The sequence below is a fragment of the Carettochelys insculpta genome, chromosome 9, assembly GCF_033958435.1.
Source record: "Carettochelys insculpta isolate YL-2023 chromosome 9, ASM3395843v1, whole genome shotgun sequence".
Lineage (NCBI taxonomy): Eukaryota > Metazoa > Chordata > Testudines > Carettochelyidae > Carettochelys > Carettochelys insculpta.
In genome coordinates, this window is record NC_134145.1 from 11010162 (window position 1) to 11030648 (window position 20487).

The following is a 20487-nucleotide window of genomic DNA, read 5'->3' on the forward strand; positions in this document are numbered from 1 at the left end:
ACAAGTGCTAGTAATGCAAGTAATTCTTACTACAACCTTACTGGCCATGATCGCTCCCTTAAAAAATTGCATGTTTGTTCATGAGCTTCTGTCTCAGCTTATAAAAGATATTATTTACCGGTATTGAAAAGTCCTCAATAGCTGGTCTGACTTCTTTGCTCCTCCAAACCATGAGTAGATGCACTTGCTCTGCTGTCTTGTGTTCATGATGTCTGCAGAGAGATTTTTAAAAGTATCAATTTACTTTTGCTTGTGAACACAAATAATATTGTCTAATGACCAAAGCAACAGACCAGAGTCAATATTCCTGGATTCTGCTTCCTAGTTCTGCCATTAATTCACTGAGTTATCTTGGACAAGTCACTGGCGCTCTCTGTGCCTAACCTTCTACAGCTGTCAAATGAAATAATTACACATTTCAGAAGGGTTAAAGAGAATTAGAAAAAATATACAGTAGACCCCTGACTTACACAGAGGCTGTGTTTCTGCACAACCCCAAGCAAGGTAAATTTCACATTACTTGGGGGAGCCAGGAAACTTTCCAGCACAGCAGAGCTGGAAAGTTTCCTGCCTCTTATGAGCAGCACAGAGCTGGGAGCCAGACTCCAGCTCCCCACCACTCACAGGAAACTGATCAGCACCGCTGTGCTGGTCAGTTTCCCAGCTCCCCTCAGTGGCGGCAGCCAAGAGTCAAATCGCTGTGAAACTGCTCCTGTTTCTGTGAAACTACTCCAGTTAGGGGGGCAGCCTGACTCTCACTGCCCCTGAGAGGAGTGGGAGAGTCAGGCTTTTGGCTGCTGCCACTCATAGGAGCGGTTTCACAGAAACAGGAGCCGTGCTGGTCAGTTTCCTGGCTCCCCTGAGTGGCAGGCAGTCCAGACCCAGGAACCAGCTCCCCGCCACTCGGAGTCGTGTTAACCTGAGATCCGTGCAACTTGAATGCACCTATATCTGGGTTCTACTCTATATAGACTGGATGGCTAAAGTTAAGCACCTAAATAAGTAAGTCTTATTTTAAAAAGTGCTGAACTTCCAGCAATTTCCACAGGACAGAGAGCTTAGCATCTTAATTAAAAAGTGGGGAGAGGAGGGGAGAAAAATCAAACCTCTTAATAGGGTGCCTAGCTTAGACCCTAAATTTAACCATTTTGTCTTCAACATTTTATAAACCGCTCTGAGAACTCAAGTGAAAAGCACCGTGAAAATACCAAATATTTATTTTATATAGTAATAATCAATACCCAAGGGGTAAAATTGTAGAACCATGTAATAACCACACCTGAAGTGCCCAGCTTGCAGTTTACCGTATTATCTTACAATGGCCTGAGTCCCACCAGTATTTGTGACAATAAACTAAGTTCTTCCGGGTGGGGACCTATCACCTTGTGTTTGTAAAGCATCAAGGGGTATTGGTCCATTTTAAATATTTTCTGGTTTGTTACTGTGTGAAACTCTTATAGACACAAGAGAAAACTGAATTTTTTTTTATATATATACATATATACATATACATATATACATAAAAAGAGCTGCCAGGCCAGAAAGAACCATCTGATCATCTCGTGGCCACTAGACCTCACGCAGTTACCCACATACTGACTCCAGTAACCAGGATTAAATTGCAACCCTCACGAGATCAAACTAACGTGTGCCACAGGCAAAGAAAAGGAGAGGACTAAGGAGCACAGCACTAGTACCCAAGAACTCCTTCAATGACAGAGAAACAGAGAAATAATCTGGGACATACACCTGGAGGGCCTCAAAAAGAATTTTTTTCTAGTCTGTTAACAGTCTTCTGCAATGCTGTTTATAACAACAGAAAATAAAACATTTTTAAACACATTCCTTTAAATTCTGCGGAAATGGATGGTATGGGTCAACCATTCACCAAAAATTGATATATTTAAAGTCTCCTGGACGAAAAAAGCAGGTTTTGGTCCAGATCACATAATTTGCTGCATCCGCGCAGATTGAAGTACCAGTAAAATTTTTTCAAATGCAAAATTTTTAAAGTAGATTTTTCTTCTGAAATACACCACTTTCACAGAACCCTGAAAGTATGGTGCACTCAAAAGGTTATATCTACACCCTGGGCCTGAGACCCATAGCTAACCCCACCAGTTATTTAAGGCAGCATAGAAAACAACTACAGAGATGAAAGAGATTTTTGTTGCAATACACCTACTCCAAGAGACGGTAGTTAGATCAACAGCATAACTTTTCTGTCAATATTATTGGTCTTTCCAGTGGGGATTAAATTACATAGGGTGTGAAATTTTTCACAGCCTTAAACAATATAGCTAGGTCAGTCTAAGATTTTGAGATGTCAAATATATGCAAAACATGAAAAAGCACCTAGCAGGGTCCCAGCCAAAGTTAGATGTGTGGGATCTCTGTGGCTGTGTCTAGACTTTCAAACTGCACACCACAATTTCCATATTTTTTGCTGATTCTGTTGGGAGAGGCTTTTCTGACATTTGCGTCCTCCACACAGGGCCTAATGTCGGAAAAATCCCTCTGTCGAGACATCCCTTCGGCCTCATGGCACAAGTTTACAGAGATGTTGACAGAATGCTCCCAGCTTGGCAGACCGCTTATGAGAGATCTGCAGTCTGGATGCAAGCTCTGTCAACAGAAGTTCTGCTGCCAGAAGCCTGCAGTCTGGACATAGCCTACATGAAAATGTAGGCCTCATCTACACTTACAGTTAAATCGACTATGTCACCAGCACGAAGAATTCCATCAACTGAGATACTACCATTTGAGAAGGTGAACTAGTTATACTGATGGAAAACCCACACAGGAATCTCAATTCTAAGGCACTATAGTGCAGTAGAGAACTCATTCAGGTGTGCAGGACAGGGGTCTCAGTGCTTAGCAGGGAGCAGGGGTTGAGCTCCAGTAAATATTTTCAACCTCACAGCACTGAAATGGATGTTGAGGCACCCTCCAACCACAGGGCTGAAGTCTGGTGATCTCTGGCCCTGAAGGGGGGCAAGAGCATGCAGAGCTCTAGAAGATAATCTCTATGAATTTAAGCCTTGGTGGAGAGGTGGAGTAGACATATCACTGTAGAGCACACCGTATAGACGTGGCCTTAGTTTGCAGAGAACTGTTGTGTAAATGTAGCCACCCGTGCCCTAACTGTACACCCGGAGATCAGCTCTTAATGCTTTCCATCCACGCTGCTTTGAATCTAGAGTAAATTAAAGTGCAGTGGGGACAATTTTGCACCACAGCAGCGGAATCCACCTGGTCGTTTGAGACACAGACGCCACTAGATTTCCATACCAGCCAGCTGCAGAGTAAACGCCTGCACAGACGTGCGAAGGGTAGGCAGAAGTCTAAAAACTGAGGATTCGTCCACATCGGACAATTAATCCGGATTACGGGCAGACGTGAATTTAAAGCACAATTCCAGGGAGTAAATCCACGCGTAGACAAGGACAAAGTCACACCAGCTGTCTTCTAACACAAGGCACCAGGGAGGCGTCAGACTGAGGTGCGGACCTGCTTGCGCCAGGGCTTCTCCCTCCCGGGGACCCTCAGGCTGCGGCTGCCTGTAGCTGAGGGGACAAAGGGAGGAAGCAGCGCAGAGATCCACGCGGGCTCCTATTAACCTGCACCGCGAAGAAAGGTCAAAAGCCGGGCCGCTCCCGGGGCCTTCCCGCGAGCCGCCCTCCCATGACGCCGCCGGGCGGCAGACCCGAGACGGGAACCCCAAGTGTTCAGCACATGCCGCCTGCGCAAGGCTGAGCGGCCCCAGTGTCCCCAGGTGCCGTCTCCCGCCGGGACGGGGCTCACCCGCGCGCAGCAGCCCCGCTCCTCACCTGCGCAGTCCCAGGCCGGCTTGTGGCTCGCGATGGCCGAGGCGCAGGCTCTGAGACACAGTCGCTGGATAGAATTTCGCGCCAAACCCAGCTGCAAGCTCCGCCCTGCGCGCGCGCCGGGAGAGACAGGAAGCTGCCGCCATCTTGACTCCGGGAACCGCGACTCTCGTAGCGGGCGGCTTGCCCGACACTAAGATGGCAGGGGGCGACCAGGCCATCCCGAGCCCCTCCTTTCGCATGGGGCCGAGACCGAGCCGGAAATGAGGCAATGATCCTGAGCGGAAGCGGAACCATTGTTCCCGGAAGCAGAAGAACGCAGAAGCCCGGGTGGTGAAGTCCTAGTGTTCCTCTTCCCTCCCGCTCCGGCCATGGCGAACCGGACGGTGAAGGACGCGCATAGCATCCACGGCACCAACCCGCAGTACTTGGTGGAGAAGATCATCCGCACGCGCATCTACGAGTCCAAGTACTGGAAGGAGGAGTGCTTCGGTCTGACGGGTAGGGCGCCGCCGCGGGAGGCGGTTCCCTAGCCTGCTCGGTGTTGGGGTTTGGAGCTGGGAGGCTGGTGGGAGATAGCGGGCCCCATCCGCATCCCCGAGCCCAAGCCCGGAGGGGGCCCCTGGTCTGGGCTCAGGCGGTGACCGGCTGGCAGGATGCTGCCTAGCCCCAGCTAGCCGGGGTATGGAGTTCTCTCGCCTGCTCTTTGCTGTGGGGATCCCTTTCGCGGGAAGCGTGAGCCGCACAAATCTCCTCCTGTACTCTGCCGGGAGTCCCGCTAGCACTACGGATGCGACGTTCGTTAAGCAGTGACAATGTGTTCAGCTCTCGTTTAAAGCCACTAACTTCTAATGCTCTAGCTGCTTCCATTCGTATCCTCCTGCTTTAGCTGAGTTGGTGGTAGATAAAGCCATGGAACTGAAGTACGTTGGTGGCGTTTATGGTGGAAACATCAAGCCTACACCGTTCCTCTGCTTGACTCTGAAAATGCTGCAGATCCAGCCTGAAAAGGACATCATTGTTGAGTTTATAAAGAACGAGGATTTCAAGTAAGCAATGATTGTTTCGGTTTGTTTTTTTGGGTGTCTTTTTGGCTGTCAGATCAGAGAAACAGAATCTTAAAGCAAACTCAAAAAGAATGAGTAATGTGGACAAAGCAGCCTGGAGTGCCAGGGCTGGCTGTATTAGAGAGCCAGTTGATAATCTTTGTCCCATTCGCTGCTCATAAGAGAGTCCTCTTGAAAAATCTTGTATTTTTCCATGTGTGCTTTCAAAAGATGTACTCCAAACCATACAGTTTTACTTGTTGGAACTATTTATCTTTCCTACCATCATACACATATACATTTAAGGTGGTCATATTCACCTGAGTCCTCTCGAATAGTGATATTCAGACCTGAGTTGTTTGGGAGCCAAATCAGTGATCAGCATAACCCAAAACCACCAGTCTTTCATTTATTATAGTAAACATGTTTGTAGTTAAATGGCATGACAGGAGATGTTTAATTTATGTATTTTAACAGTAAAATGACTGACCCAAGTGCTATTATCAATGACAATTTTTAAAATAGTAAAAACATCCTGATTAGTTAATAGCATTTTAATATGTGCTGCTGAGAGCTTCAGTAGACCCCTTGACATATGAGTCTGAGCATACTAGTCTTAACATTTTCTTCAGCTCTGGGACAGCCCCTGCTTGTGCAAAATTCACATAGCGGGTTTGCAGGATTGGATGCTAAAGGAGAAAATTGAGTATCTCATATTGTTTATTGTACTAAGTCAGTCTTCAAATGAGATATTTAGAGCTTTAGACTTCTCAGCACAGATTAATAATCAAATTTGTAAACCGCTGTTGTATTTTGTTCCAGATATGTCAGAATGCTTGGAGCACTGTATATGAGATTGACAGGCACTGCCATTGACTGCTACAAATACCTTGAACCACTGTACAATGATTACCGAAAAATAAAAAGTCAAAACAGAAATGGGGGTATGTCTGTATTCCTTATCTAACCAGTGTTAAGTACTGCAGCAGGAGCCTACAGTGCTAGACAATGCTAACCATATACTTTACCAATGTAAGCTAAAGTATGGGGAGAATGATATTTATTTGCTAGGTGATTTTGTATTAATTCATTTACTACTGCTGTTTGTTCAGCAATCCTGGAACTGCTACATTGCCTGTAATATTAAATCAGCTTCCTATATTCTTCCTTCCCTGTATTTAACTTCAACTTGTTTGTAATGGTAGAATTGATTTTTCAGTAGACCAGGGAAAAGAGGTGTGATTGCAGCACAGGACTGGACTTCAGGAATTTTAGCATCTTATTTCTTTCATGATCTCCTTATATATAACATAGCTGTAATATTCTTTCCAGACACTGAGATGTTTTGAGGGGAGTTTTATATAACACTTTGAATGCAATGGCTTACAAGTGTTTAATATTTGTGGCTAGGGTAATTGTGCAACTCTTTTCTAAATATTATTTTCCTTCCAGAGTTTGAACTGATGCATGTGGATGAGTTTATTGATGAACTTCTTCACAGTGAACGTGTGTGTGATATCATTTTGCCTCGATTGCAGGTATGTAGGCTGGTAATCGATGCCTTGTTGCTGGTATATCAAGGAGCCTTTTAAATTTACCAGTCTAAAGGCCCATCAACTGCAAGCTCAGTCTGACTTTGATGTACTGTATGTTCATACTTGAACAGTTGGCATTTTCTCTTAGAAACGTTACGTTCTGGAAGAAGCTGAACAACTGGAGCCTCGGGTTAGTGCTTTAGAAGAAGATATGGATGATGTAGAGTCCAGCGAGGAAGAGGAGGAGGAAGATGAGAAGGTTTGTGAATTGTCCTACAGTTCGTTTTTATACATTTACTTTTGGTGCTGAAATCTGTTATGCAGTTAAGAGCTCTCAGGTGATTCTAACTAATGAGGCAGCTTGACCTCTGCTAGTAGCCCTTACATGAGAAAAGAAGAAATCATCATGTACTGTGCCAGTGGTCACTTTCTTGGTCATATACAGCAAAATACTCTGTTCCTCAGGATTATTCTTTGCTTAACTCTAAACTTGAATATATTGTTTTCACCTTAAATGGGTTCTTATAAAAGTAACAACAGCTTGTGGTGTGATGATGGTCAGATTGTTTGTTGGTTTTGTTATGATTTTTTGAGGGCATGAGACAAGTTGCCTTATTTTCAGTGTATTTGTGAACTACCCAGTTAAAGATAAGCAGTTTCATTTTATTAAAGTACTTACTTTTTGAGGAGAAGCTACTGATCTGTGGATAATTGCTTGGCCATCCTTGTTTATAATAAGATGGAAAGGATTTTTAGAGAAAAAATTTTTTTTTTCAGCTGGAAAGGGCACCTTCCCCTGATCATCGCAGAAGAGGCTACAGAGACCTAGATAAACCCCGGAGATCTCCAGCTCTGCGATACAGGAGGAGCCGCAGCAGATCTCCAAGAAGGTGATGTATCCAAAATACCATCTTTTGTTACAATGTTTCATCCCAAATAATTATCTGATGTTTATAAAGCATTAAACTAACATTAATTAGTTGTATGACTGCTTCATCAAAGTTTTAAATAATCCATTCACTATATTTTCCTTTTTAATTCACAGACGAAGCAGATCCCCAAAGAGGAGAAGGTAGGAGAGTTACTGCTTTAAAACTCAATTAAAAAGACTGTTTAACATTGAATTATAATAGTCATCTTTCTGGTAGCCCATCACCACGGCGGGAGAGACATCGCAGCAAAAGTCCAAGGCGACACCGGAGCAGGTCCAGGGAGAGGCGCCACAGATCAAGATCTAAATCTCCAGGTACCCTAGTGCTTATTAGCAACTTATGGCACCTGTGTTTAACACACACAGCAGAGGGAAAAAATGTCCTAGTGTCAGTTAATACTATGTTCAGCTTATAAAATGGCTAAATTTATATAGTTACAATTTTGCAAACTGGCTTAATTGGTGGGACTTGAGGGTAAGTTTATTTTGTAAATGTCTAGTAACAACTCAGGATCCAAGCGTTCTGCTACTAAGGCACCGGCCCATACAACATTAATGGAAATGCAGAATAGTCATGTGAGATTGTTCTGCTCGTGCTTACCACCACAAAATAACTTTTATCAACAGGACATCATCGTAGCCACAGACATAGAAGCCATTCCAAGTCACCTGAAAGGTATTTTGCAGTTTATTTCTTAAAGATGTCCATTTTTGTTGAAAGCGTCTCTACCAACAAATACAGGTGCTTCTTTTTCTTTCTTTACAATGAATATAAATGAGATTTTGCAAACCACCTTGGAGTACAAACTTCTAACACCACCTTTCACTGATCATTGGTCTTAATGTAGGAAGTTGCCTCATAAACAGTCTTGGTTTTAAGTCTGAAGTGATGCACTGTCACTGTCAGAACTAGATTATAATGTTTTTTGACCTCCATATAGAAATGTAGATATCCCATTGTCTCAAATTATCTTGACTACATAGTGACATAAGTAACTTTGTTTATTTCAGATCTAAGAAAAGCCATAAGAAGAGTCGGCGAGGGAATGAATAATGGACTAAATCCCTTAGGCTGCTTAGGGACCTTGAACCATAATCTGTTTGTAGCTGGCAGCCTATTCGTATTATGGAATAGCAAGATGTGCATGGCTGCTTTGGCAGTCAGATTTTTTTTAAATTCTCTTTCCCACCACACACTTTGTAAAAGGTTTTTTTTTTTTTTTTTGTTCTTTTAAGCAAGTTAAAGAATATTTTAATGTACAATTTGTTTATCCTCCCACTAGAAAGTACTTCTTTGGTGGGGGGATGGTTGTTTTAAAATGGCTTTCTTGAAAGCCCCTGTAAAATAGCACAAGAGCAAGATCAAGTTAACATACTTTGTACAATTTTTAAGTTGTTATTAAATGGTACATGCTGTCCCCAAGTAACTTTGTGGGCGTGCATTTACACACTGCTAAATGCAGTGAAAGATTGTTTCTATAGTTTGTTGTAGCTTCAGTCAACTATTTTGATAAAGTCCCTTCATGAGACAAACTCAGATGTGTACAAATCCTGTATTACGTTTTTGTGGGGATAGGTCTGTATGTTGTTAGCAAAGAATATCAATAATCATTCAACACTGAATACACATCAACAAGGTAGTTAAACCCAAATAAAGCAACTATACTATGTAAAATGTGGAGCTCAGAGTTGCAGCCCTCAACTCTTATTTACGAAGATTCCAGTTACTACAAACCTCTGTGGGCTCTACCCTAAAAACAAACAAACAACTTATCCTTACAATAAAAATGATTTAACATGTTTGACTTGTATCCAGCATACAAACACAGCTCATAAGCTTCCAGCTCAGGAAGGAGAACAATAAATCAAATAGGCTTAGTCTAATGTAGTAACTGACTACAGGTATCTGCATGAACTGTTCATATCACTTGGATAAAAATTTAGATAAAGTGTCTCTCAATTTTAAAACTGCAAATTCTAGTCAAGTGTATAGCTGTCCTTGCTCCCAGTGATGTTCTTTTGAGTAGCAAAAAGTTTTGAGAGTAGAATAATTTGAGGCTTGTGAACAGTAACTGAAATCTTTGTCCATTTATTTGGTACACTACTGTCACATTCAGCACTGCTGGCAGGGAAAAGAACCCAGTGTTAGTCCTTTATTTTTCCTCAGAGTGTCTGTTTTTCCTTTATACACTGCCTTCCTGTGCCACTTCCCTCTCTCTGCTAAAATTATCAGTGATTACTGGGACTGCCAACTTTCTGGACCAGATGCCATTCGCAGCCTTATGTGTAACTAATGTTTTATAATACGTGCCCTATGCCTAGTTAAACTGAAGGGTTGTGGATACATTCAATGTTAGAATCATTGTTTCAGACTGCCCACATTCAGAATCATGAAGAAATCACAAGTTCTTAGTGTTTAGTTAGGTTGTTTTTCATAACGATGACACTTAAAGCAATTAACAAAAACAGACTCTGAAGAAATTGCATCAGCCACAGCTCTACAAAACAGGGGCAGTGTTTGATGCCCTGACCTTTGAAGATTTAAGCTGCATCCTAACTGCAGTAAGTAGGCCCTTACTCAGGTGGTATCACTAATTCTTCTCCCACTGCATGCCACAAAAACCTCTTAGTTCAAGGTGGTGGTGATTTCAGCAGAAATTAGTTGGTTTAACTGGGGATATATGCTAATGCCTACAGGAGGCTTCTGCTTGGACTGATAACCTACAGCCTATAGTAGGGACATAAGTAAAACTAGTCTAGTGGTGGTAAGTATGTTCGATGGAACAGCAGGGGTCATTCAAACCAAAGCAGGTATCTTCTAGAATGGTGAAATCCACAATAAAGGAAGCAAATAAAAATTAAACTGGGACTGGTAAAAAGTCAAATACTGTGAAAACTTAGTCTGTGCTGCATGCATGACCTTACAGACCACTGAGCCTTACAGGAATAAGGATGGAAGTAGCTACTTAGTATGTGACAGTGGTCAAACACAAACAAAATGTTAACACTTGAAGTTCTGAAAAATGAGAATATGCCATGTAAACCAAATCAACAGCATTTTCATTAGGAATGGTGGGTTCAGGCGTGTAACTAAAGATGACTGACTTCTCCTTTAATGATCATAAATATAACTGAAATAAAATTGGGGAGGGTGGGGGAGAAAAAAAACAAGGACAGGTAAATCAGATGTTATTTATTGTCTAGTTTTACAGGAACAAGGGTTTACCAAAGAAACTAAACAGCACTGCATTTAAACTGAAAGGATTCTTTTAAACAACCAATGCAACAAGGTGTCAGCTTCAGAGTTTAGCAGAGTGCAGAAGGGTTTTATGTAGTTAATGAAAATACCCATTATTCCATGAGGATTTTTTTTTTAAAAGATGATGTTTTAGGGTATAAACCTGTCACTACTAGGAGGAAGAAGGCCAGATCATGTCATAATAACCTTACAGCAATTCTGGCACTTTTTTCTGAAGCATCTGGTACTAGCTGCACTCAGAGATGTTGGAAGAGTGGACTCCTGGCATGATACAGTGGGGGGCAATTCCTATGTCCCTAGCAGCATCTGCCTCTAACTGTCAGCAACAAGAGGGGATGATTAAGTCTATAGCCTACTATTATGAGAACTGTACTCGCAGCACCTCTGTTTCCCTATAAGCTATTAGTAATGAAAAAGCTGAATGACCATGTTGCAAAGTTGTGGAGGCAAGAGCTGAAACATTTGCACAGATTACCTTAAAAACAACAAAATATGAGGACAGATGTGCAATTTTCATCATTTTAAAAGTGTTATATGCTCTCAAACAAACATGGCTATAAAATTTAACACATTGGATCAGTTGGTTAGTGGCAGCTAATGAAATCAGCCAAGGTTACCCAAAATATCCCCATGTAGAAAAAGTGTCAATTGTCGTGGGCAAAAGACTGGAACTCAGAGAAGCCTTAGAATGTACCCTGAGGTCCACAAATAATTGTTCTGGGACCAGTGGCAAGTGAATTCCAGAATTAAAGACCCTTCACAGAACATCCTGTCATTTAAAGCCAGAGCCTGTTACCCCAAGCAAATATTAAATGCCAGCAAGGAGGAGTCTAAAGAAGAGCCAGGGAGACTGACAGATCCAAATCATCTTGCATTGGAATCAAAAGCAGACTGGAAACTACCGTAGGTAACTATGTACGCAGGCTGTTCCTTGTTTAAACCCGCCATCTCCAGCAAATTAAGCAGCACTATTATACACCAGCAGAAGCATCCACAATGTAGAGCATCTGGCAATAACTGATGATGGAGGCCACAAATACACCAATAATTAGCAATGTCATTCACCAAATGCAGAAGGAAAACTCTACTTTGTCTAAAAGCAGCTGATTTTAGGAGGATTCCACATGCTTACTATAATCAACTCCATCATGTCCAAACTGAATTTCAGGTATTTAGCCCTCACCCAGGCCCCGTCTTTAGTCAGATACAGAGATGAGGAGTTTGCGTTTTACAAGTGAACTGACCCTTTATTCTAATTGGTCCACATATCCAGGTACTGAATGTTATAAATCAAAAACAAACTTACAGTATACACATGTAACATTAAACGCCCTTCTCAGGACAGTCACCCTTTTCATCTCAGGCCTTATTTCTTTGCTATGGCTTGCTATAGATGTTTAAATTGGTCATACGGTCAGTGACTCACTCGTGCCTTCAGTGCTATATACAAAATGGTGATGGCACCAACTCTTAATCCACTTTCTACAGGATTAGTGACCAGTCCTAAACAGGAGCAGATGACAACAAAGCCTTCACAAAAAAGAGAACTTTGTGTTCAAGAACTACGCTTTACGCTCATCTCAATGAAAACATACTGTGAAGTATTGCATCACTTGTGTCCTTTGGGGCCTGCCACCACATCAGACCCACCACATGGTCAATACACTCAAAAAGAAATAATTTTTAGAAGACTATCTACTGTGTTTGTCAATCATTCCTTCAACTGTTTTAATACTATGAAACTATGGTTCTGAGAGACTGTTGAGCTTCACATCTCAACATTTTCTCAATTCCAGGGCAGAATTAGTGCAGTTGTTGGTTCACATTGGAAATAATCTCTTTGGAGGGAACTTTTTTCACTCAAAAAGAGTATCTTGTAATGAAGATTGATGCTATTCTGCCACTTGAACGTGGAAAAACATCTTCAGCCCACAGCATACTAAAGGCCTAAGATACTAGATACTTAGGACTGCACGCAATAGCACAACCAGATTTTAACAGTATTGAATTAAATCAGACAATATTTGATCAAACTGGGTAAACTTGGAACTGAGTTTCAAGACTGCTACGGATCAAATGGCTATGCTGTCAAATTAGCTGTTTGGGTCAGTTTGCCCTAAGAAAGCTGAACGAAAGACTAAAAGTTAGCAACAAGAAATCACCTCCCTCTTTGAAAGGCATGAATTATAAGTCAAGCCACAATATACCCCTGCGTTAAGGCCTCTACCAATTTACAGAGTATATGATGCATAGTAAGCAGGCAAGAAGCAACTTTTTGAAGGAGCAGCTTAATGACAGGGTCCTCTCCCCCTTAAATGTGCCATCACACAGCTTGATTTCTGTACTTACGCATAATTAGATTGCAAGCTTGTGAATTTGGAAGCAGATGTGCACTCTCGTCCTCCATATATGCTGAGTATATTTAGAGGGAAAATGTGTGACTGGTAAATTACAGCAAATGGTGATGGTAATGATTTTGGAAAAGCTTCAAGTGAACAAGTACATTTTGGTTTTGAATATGTGACCCATTTTTTCTGTGCCACTTACAGCTTTTGTATCACTTCTTTCAAAGATTTTAAACTATATTTTATTTGTTATAGCAACTGCCCCAATGTAGACTAAGCACATTACACTATATAAGTATGGAAAAACCTTAAATTCGCATTTTCCACTTCTGTTTTATTTTTTCTTTTAAAAAGTTTTTGGCACTACATAGTTCTGTAAAGAATAGAAGTGACAATTTTTAACACACATGAAATCCCTTTCTAATTTTATTTTTTAGAACAATATATATAAAGTCTGAAGCAACCAAAGTATGAATATAGCTAATAGAAAATAAAGAACTTAATTTTAAAAACTCTCTTTACAGTTTACCAAGATAAAATAAAACACAATTGCCCTTAAAAATAGGGTAATAAAATAGATGAAATTTGTATCACTCAATTTTGTGATACTAGTAAAAACTATAGATCATATCTATGTACAAATGATACAGTTTAAAAACAGTCTTAAATAATCTTGTATCTAAACATTTTGCATTAAGATTTTTAAATCAGAACCTGATTTTTCTCCACCCTCCCATTACATTTCATTTTTTCTGTTGAATGTAATTCATATTCAAGTGTGGGTGTCCTTGAGACAGAAGTGAGAACCGCTGGTTACTCTGCATCAGTGGACCAGCTAAAAGAAAATGAATTACAATTATTTTAACAAAGTAGATGCACTTAAAAGTGCTTAGCTATAGTCAAAAGATTAGGCATTTATAAATGAAAAGCATCTACTTGTTTGGTAGAGATTCCAGCTGTGCTGGTATCCAGTGTAACTGTACGGCAGCACTATTTTAATCCAGTCTCTGAAAATCCCATTAGTTGCGTCTACACTAATAAATTCTTTCAGAAAATCCAGCCCTTTTCTGAAAGAACATGTGGCGCATCTACACACAAAATGCGCTCTTCCAATCCAAAAATAGAAAGAGCGCAGTTATTCTTCCAGCAGCCCTCTTCCAACACACGGATCAGGCAAAGGACCTTCTTTCAAAAGCTTCTGAAAAAAGTGCGTGTGGATGCTCCGCAGGCCCTTTTTTCAAAAGAGCAGTCCTTATCGCATCAGATTTTTCAGTCCCTGGCCTGTTCTTTCAAAAGACTGGGGGCTGTGTGGATGCTCTCTAATGAAAGAGCAGACTGATTTTTCGATCCACTCTTTTGTGTGTGGATGTGCTTGTTCAAAAGACTTTTTTTTGGAAGAGATCTTCCAGAAGAACTTCTTTCAAAAGACGGCTGTAGTGTAGACATAGCCATAGAGGCTACATCTACACTAGAGAGTTTTGTAGACAAAACTGGGGTTTTGTCAGCAAAGCTCGCGAAGCGTCTACACACAAATGTATAAAAAGCCTTGCAGATGCTCCGGGGGGCCCTTTTGTTGACAGAGCAGGTCAAAAGATGATCTGCTTTTATGTGTAGACGCAACCTGTGGACAGAAGTTTTGTCAGAACATCTCTTCCGACAGTAACTTCTGTAGACAGATGCTTCTAGTGTAGATGTAACCAGTCATCAAAAACATATATTTGCACATTAGTTTATCAGAATTCATTTAAGCTATAGTAAACAGGTAAACCAGGATAATTTCAGAGGAGATGGAAAAGTTGACCTCACTCATTCAGATGAGTGATTGGACAAGTACCTTTCACCCCAAAGATTCTATCAAAAATTAAGGTTGCCCATCAGGATGGTGTCCGAGCACCTTCAGATTCTGGGCATGATTCAACTCTTACAGGAGTCAAAGGGTTAGATAAGACGTCTATGAACTAAAAGCCGAACCCTACAAGATTCCACTGAAGTCAGTAAGAAGGGTTTTGAAGGATTAGGTGCTATGGGCCTGATCATTTAATCTTTACTTGCACAAGTAGTTACAGTTAGATACAACACTCATACCTACATCTACATCTTCAAAAATGAGCTGCAAATATCCATGGACAAGGACATAAAGAGGATATCTGACAATCTGAAGGGTGCTACATACAAAATTTGTATTCACATCTACATCCATATCTGAAAAAGTAAGTCATGGATGTCCGCATCCACATCTGTGGATCCCTGTGGATATAAAGGGCATATCCACAAATTTGCAGGGCTCTACAAGTAATCCCCTGAAATTGATATATGGAACAGAAGCATAGTAAATTAGGAATATTCCTGGGTGAAACAGCTGCAGGTTTGTGGTACAAATACATTGGAGTTATTTTACCCTACTGAAATGTAAGTGAACACAACAGTCAAGGGGAGAAGGATGAATATCAGGGAAGAGTAGGGGCTATTCTGTATACGAAGAGCAGTGCAAATGTCTACTTTTTCAGAAAGTGCCATAGAATTTTTGTACTCATGCAGTGAGTATGGGGATCTTGGATTTTAAAGTCTCATTTTAAATGATTCCAACACAGACTTCAATTGAGGATGAAGTGTTGAGTTGACTCTGTTAGGATTCAAATTGTGCTCCCAGGGAACCTAAATATTTAAACATGACTTATCAGCCTTAGGCAAGTGAAACAGTAAGAGAAAGAGAGAGAGATTTCATTTATGTGTTCTAGTACCTTGAGGGTAGAAAGGTTTGTTCGTTGGATAGCTGGCATTTCCCTGCTGCATGTAGTTTTGAGGCATATTGTAAGGCCACACTCCTCGGACGAGAGGAAAATGGGTAGGGGTCCCATGATCCCACGGGACAGAAGGAGGGTTCCTTTTACCAAACTGTCCTTGGAAACCCTGATCTATTTTTCAATTGAAAGGGAAAAGCATATTGCAAAATTTAGATGAAATAATGAACAGTCAACCATAAAATACAATTTACATCTCAAGTTATTACATGGAACTGAAAGTAGCTAGATTTTGAAACTTAAAATATTAATAAATCAATTATATTTCACATAAAATTATCATTTGTCACCTTAATGACTAAGTATTTAATGTAATACCATTAGGCTTGATGTCAGAAGCTGAATTAGCTCTTAGAATCGAAATATAAAATCTTGCTTGTTAGTACACAAATAAATGAGATGTCCTGTAAGTAACTCTAACACATTCTCAAAAACAATACACGATCCTGTTAAGATCTTCAACTATTACTGATTTCAGCATGGTCTGACGACAATAATCTATTACAAACCTGTATCCTTAAGAAGTAATATGATGGAATTTTACTAATTCTTGTACATTTAATAAACTTACTACAATACAAAGCCAATTCCACTTTCTCTTACCATGTATTTCTAGAAAGAAATGTTAAAAAAACCTCTTCAAGTACTATACCATATGCATGCTATTCCATTACAAATCAAGTATTGCTGGAACATTAAGGATGAGAAATTGAGAACCCAGAAGTCAGGACATTCCAAAAATTAATGTTGAATGCTCAACCTTAACTCTGTCCTCTGGTATACTTAATTTCTAATTTCAGAAGACAGTGTAATAGTCTATCATTTAAAAATTATAGAATAAATATCCATATGTATTAATTTCAAAATATTCTTTACAAAAAATCTAAAGAGCATCAAGCCTTCTGTGATATCAGAGACCAAATCTCATGTACTTCTCACTGCTTCAAGCAAAAAAATTTTATATATGCATTTACTTAGACTGATATTGTTGATGAACCACATGGTTTTCACACAATGGAGTTTGTTTTTTCATTTTTTAAAAATCTTAAGAAATACCCATGCCAGAAGCAAACACTCAAATTGTTAGTAAATGCCAGACGGAAGCTTCCCTGTGCAACCTTAACACAAATCAATGATGTTTGCCTTTTTTTTTTTTTTGTTTTTTGTTTTTGTTTTTGTTTTTTGCGAAAGTGTCACCCTGTTGACTCATATTTAGCTTGTGGTCCACTATGACCCCTAGATCCCTTTCTGCAGTACTCCTGCTTTAGGCAATCACTTCTGATTTTGTATGTGAGAAACTGTTCTTTCCTAAGTGGAGTTCTTTGCATTTGTCCTTACTCAACTTTATCCTGTTTACCTTAGAGCATCTTTCCAGTTTGTCCAGATCATTCTGAGTCATAACCCTTATCCTCCAAAGCACTTGCAATCCCACCCATCTTGGTATCATCCTTAAACTACATAAGCACTCTCTATGCCCTTACCTATATTGGTTATGAAGATATTGAACAGAATTGGTTCCAAAACTGATCTCTGCAGAACCCCACTTGTTTTACCCTTCCAGCATGCTTGTGAACAATTGATAACTATTCTTTGAGAACAGGTATCCAACCAGTTCTGCACCCATCTTATAGAACTCCCATCAATGTTGTTTTTGCCTAGTTTATTGATAAGAAAGTCAAGCAAGCCTGTATGAAATGGTTTACCTTCACAGTGGAATAGTCTGAGCAATGTGCAGTAACCAAGACAGGACCAGACATTGAACAAAGAGAGGAACAAATATTAAATATATGCTAAGTGAGCACCAGTCATATTGTGCATTGAATGAGGCATTGCTGCTGTGGAAAAACAGTATATAATAATGTATTCTAAGCAAGCATCTACCCAAGGGGGCTGAATTACAGTTACACAGGCAATCTAAATTCTGGCATTTCCTAAATTTGCAACCTTACTTAAGTTTTTTTAACATACCTTTTTCTTTCTAATGTATTGTAAAAATAAAGGTGAAAATAAATTATTGGAATTATAAATGAGATTTATATTTAATTATTGGAATTCTGAACTGAATGCTTGATTTCTCAACCTTACTGTTGCACTAACATGGCCTTTTTTACTTTGATGTAGAGGCTCACTTCCTTCTACCGATACTAATACTACTGAATTTCTCAAGGGAAAGTGCCACCATATTGCCCGTAGATAATAGCAGACTCACCAGTGCCTAACCTCCAACCCAAATTAATGTAGCTTTTCTAAAAAAAGGTGTAAAACTGTACATCCAGTTGAGTCTGTTCTTTAAACCTCATATTTCTTTAGGGTGAAACAGATTCATAGACTTAACTGGTTCTGCAACATTTAGCATTTGTACAAAATATGTGAGATGTTGGATACAACAGAGAAGAGTTTACCTGAATTCCCCACAGTGCCATTGTTCACCAGTGAGTTTGTTGTCACAGGATTGTGCCAGTGTCCCTCATGAGAAGTGCTGGGGATTCCCATGGGCCTGGCAGCAGGCTGTGCAAAGATGATACTGGGATCATTCAAGCTTACACTGCTCTGGTTATTTGTGGTGTTGCTGCTGCCAGACCTCATAGAAAATGGAACATTTGTTGAATGAGGAGGGTTACCCGGTGCAGAATGAATAACAGGCCCATGAATAGGCCACGAAGTGTTGGGAAGCTGAATTTGGTGGTGATGGTGCATCTGAAGTAGTCCCAGGTTATGCAAGGTGGAATACTGACCTGGGGGAGATTGGGTAAAGTTAAACAAAGGCAGCTGGACCTGATGAGGTGGCTGTGCACCCTGCTGTGGCTGTGGAACGTGCTTAGACTGGGATATTGGCTGTGGCTGAGCCTGGTTAATAGAGGCTGGTTGAGAGGAATTCTGTGTAAATTGCTGAGGTTGTGGAGAGTAAGATGACTGATGCGAATCAGACTGGAGGGGAGAAAAAAAGTACGTATTTCCATTAGTTCACTAGCTATTTAAAGTGTTTCTCTTTAATAAGCACCTCCTTTAATATAACACTCCTCACTAGGAAGGCAGATGCTACCCACCAACACATTATCTGAGCTCAGAGACATGTTGATCCAAATTCTCTTCTGGAGTAAATCAAAAATGCTCCAGTGACTTCCATTTTCACCATCACAGAATTTGGTCTGTTAATGTCATTTGCCACACCACAGTCAGAAATATTATGCTAACCAACTGTCCTGCTGAGAACCAACCTCAGGCTGATTTTTGGTCAGAAGTGTCCTTACCTGCCTATTCCGTTATAGCACTGAAATTCATTAATTCCCTCAAAACCCTAATGGGTTTACCTCCCTTCTCAGCCAAGAGTTCGAAAGTGGCACTCTCCTTCACATGCACTTTTGTAAGTGTTTCTATAGTAAACACTCAGTAAGCTTTCTTTAAACTGCTAATGAGAAACTAGAACATGAGGGTGTGTGAAGTAATAGCTTTTACTGGATCAAATTCTGTTGGGCAGAGACCACTTTTCAAACACCTTTCTATAGAATTTGGTCTACTAAAAACTATTACCTCATCCACCTTGTCTCTCTAAGATTCTGGGACCTGGACAGCTACAACACCACCTAATACAACAAATGAGAAACTGCCACTCCAAAAACCCAGCCTCATCTATCACTTCTTGGTGCCAGGCTTATGAGGAGGAGCTATTAGAGCATCAGCAGTAGAGCAGGCTGTCTTTTCTCTTTTCTCTCCAAGCTCTTTCCATACAGAAGATACACATAGGAGCAGGGAAGAGCCAGGCAAAGCTGTTTGTTGCTGCCACAGGGGAGAGGAGCACGTTAAGAACTAGCCTGGCAGGGAGACAACTTCCCTGCTCCCTTGGAACAATTCTTTAGAGTTCCTGTAGCTGGTCAATGGCTGTGACTGCTCTTCCCTCTGCCTGGATCAGCAGTTTCTTCCCTCCAGCAGTGAGTAAGATACTAACCTTTCCCTTAAATCAATCCCAATCTAGGTTTTTCTTCTACATTGACAGCCCACAAATTGGGTCCTAAGCGTGATGGCAGACAATGTGCAACAGACAAAATGCCAGCTCAGCACCTGGGCTTGTCCCCTGCTGCTACTCCAATTCCTCCTGCAACAGCCTTAGCCAGTTGCATCAAACCAAGAAGAGAAGGCAAAGGTACAGAACTGGCAGAGACACCTGCTAGTTTAACAGTTTATATACAGGTTTTAAAAAAAATACAACCGAAGGACTTCCTACTACAGACATTTTTTAAACGTAAAAGTTACTTGACGGCATGAAACCCACCCCCATTAGCAAATCACTACAGCACAGTTGTATATTACCAAGTCTGCATTCCTGTTAGAGTATTCTACAGAAAATTTACCCATGAATAATGAAGTAACATGACGGACCTTTTGTTTAACTTTTCTTACTGGGAATACTTTCCCCTTCTGCTTCCCATTTTTCTAGCTTCTCCTGATGGTCCCCATCCCAAATGCCCATCCAAAAGGTCCTGACATATTTATTTTAAGATGGGTGAAAAGAATTACCAATTAACTGTCTCTTATATGAATGAGTTGAGCTGTGCTTTAGTTCAGATTTAGTTTTATCTACATGTGTTTCTAATGAGCTCATCTCTATGATAACTAGGCACAAAGCCTCTTAGCTTAGTGTTACTGGTAGCAATGGTGACTTTTAAGAACTGCTGATTGCACAGAATGAGACTTGCCCATGTAGTTTCCATTCTGAAAGACTGCAACTGATCTCTAAGTGACAAT

At 40.6% G+C, this 20487-nt stretch overlaps 3 protein-coding genes across 9 annotated transcripts in view; 1 reads left to right on the plus strand and 2 right to left on the minus strand.

The window, feature by feature from the left end:
• Window positions 1-3915, minus strand: part of ORC1 (origin recognition complex subunit 1) — a 28054-nt gene extending 24139 nt beyond the window's left edge. The window contains exons 1-2 of the mRNA XM_075002877.1: window positions 3831-3915; window positions 119-212 (exon numbers count right to left, since the gene is read on the minus strand). Coding sequence (XP_074858978.1) covers window positions 119-207 — 89 coding nt within the window. The 5' untranslated portion in view covers window positions 208-212; window positions 3831-3915. The remainder of the gene's footprint in view (window positions 1-118; window positions 213-3830) is intronic.
• Window positions 3916-4157: 242 nt separating this feature from the next.
• PRPF38A (pre-mRNA processing factor 38A) lies at window positions 4158-9926 on the plus strand. The gene is made up of 10 exons (XM_075003426.1): window positions 4158-4328; window positions 4717-4876; window positions 5696-5817; window positions 6326-6411; window positions 6557-6667; window positions 7186-7298; window positions 7454-7480; window positions 7557-7654; window positions 7967-8015; window positions 8351-9926. The coding sequence occupies exons 1-10, from the start codon at window positions 4199-4201 to the stop codon at window positions 8391-8393; spliced, it is 939 nt and encodes a 312-aa protein (XP_074859527.1). The 5' UTR covers window positions 4158-4198; the 3' UTR covers window positions 8394-9926.
• A 591-nt stretch (window positions 9927-10517) lies between these two features.
• Window positions 10518-20487, minus strand: part of TUT4 (terminal uridylyl transferase 4) — a 79297-nt gene continuing 69327 nt past the window's right edge. For 4 of the 7 annotated variants that reach the window (XM_075003419.1, XM_075003420.1, XM_075003422.1 and 1 more), the window contains 3 exons: window positions 18147-18672; window positions 15685-15858; window positions 10518-13778 (listed from right to left, as the gene is read on the minus strand). In XM_075003419.1, the coding sequence (XP_074859520.1) occupies window positions 13687-13778; window positions 15685-15858; window positions 18147-18672 (792 nt within the window). In that variant the 3' untranslated portion in view covers window positions 10518-13686. Of the gene's footprint in view, window positions 13779-15684; window positions 15859-18146; window positions 18673-20487 lie in introns of those variants that run through there. The other 3 variants (XM_075003423.1, XM_075003424.1, XM_075003425.1) reach the window with 3 other exon arrangements.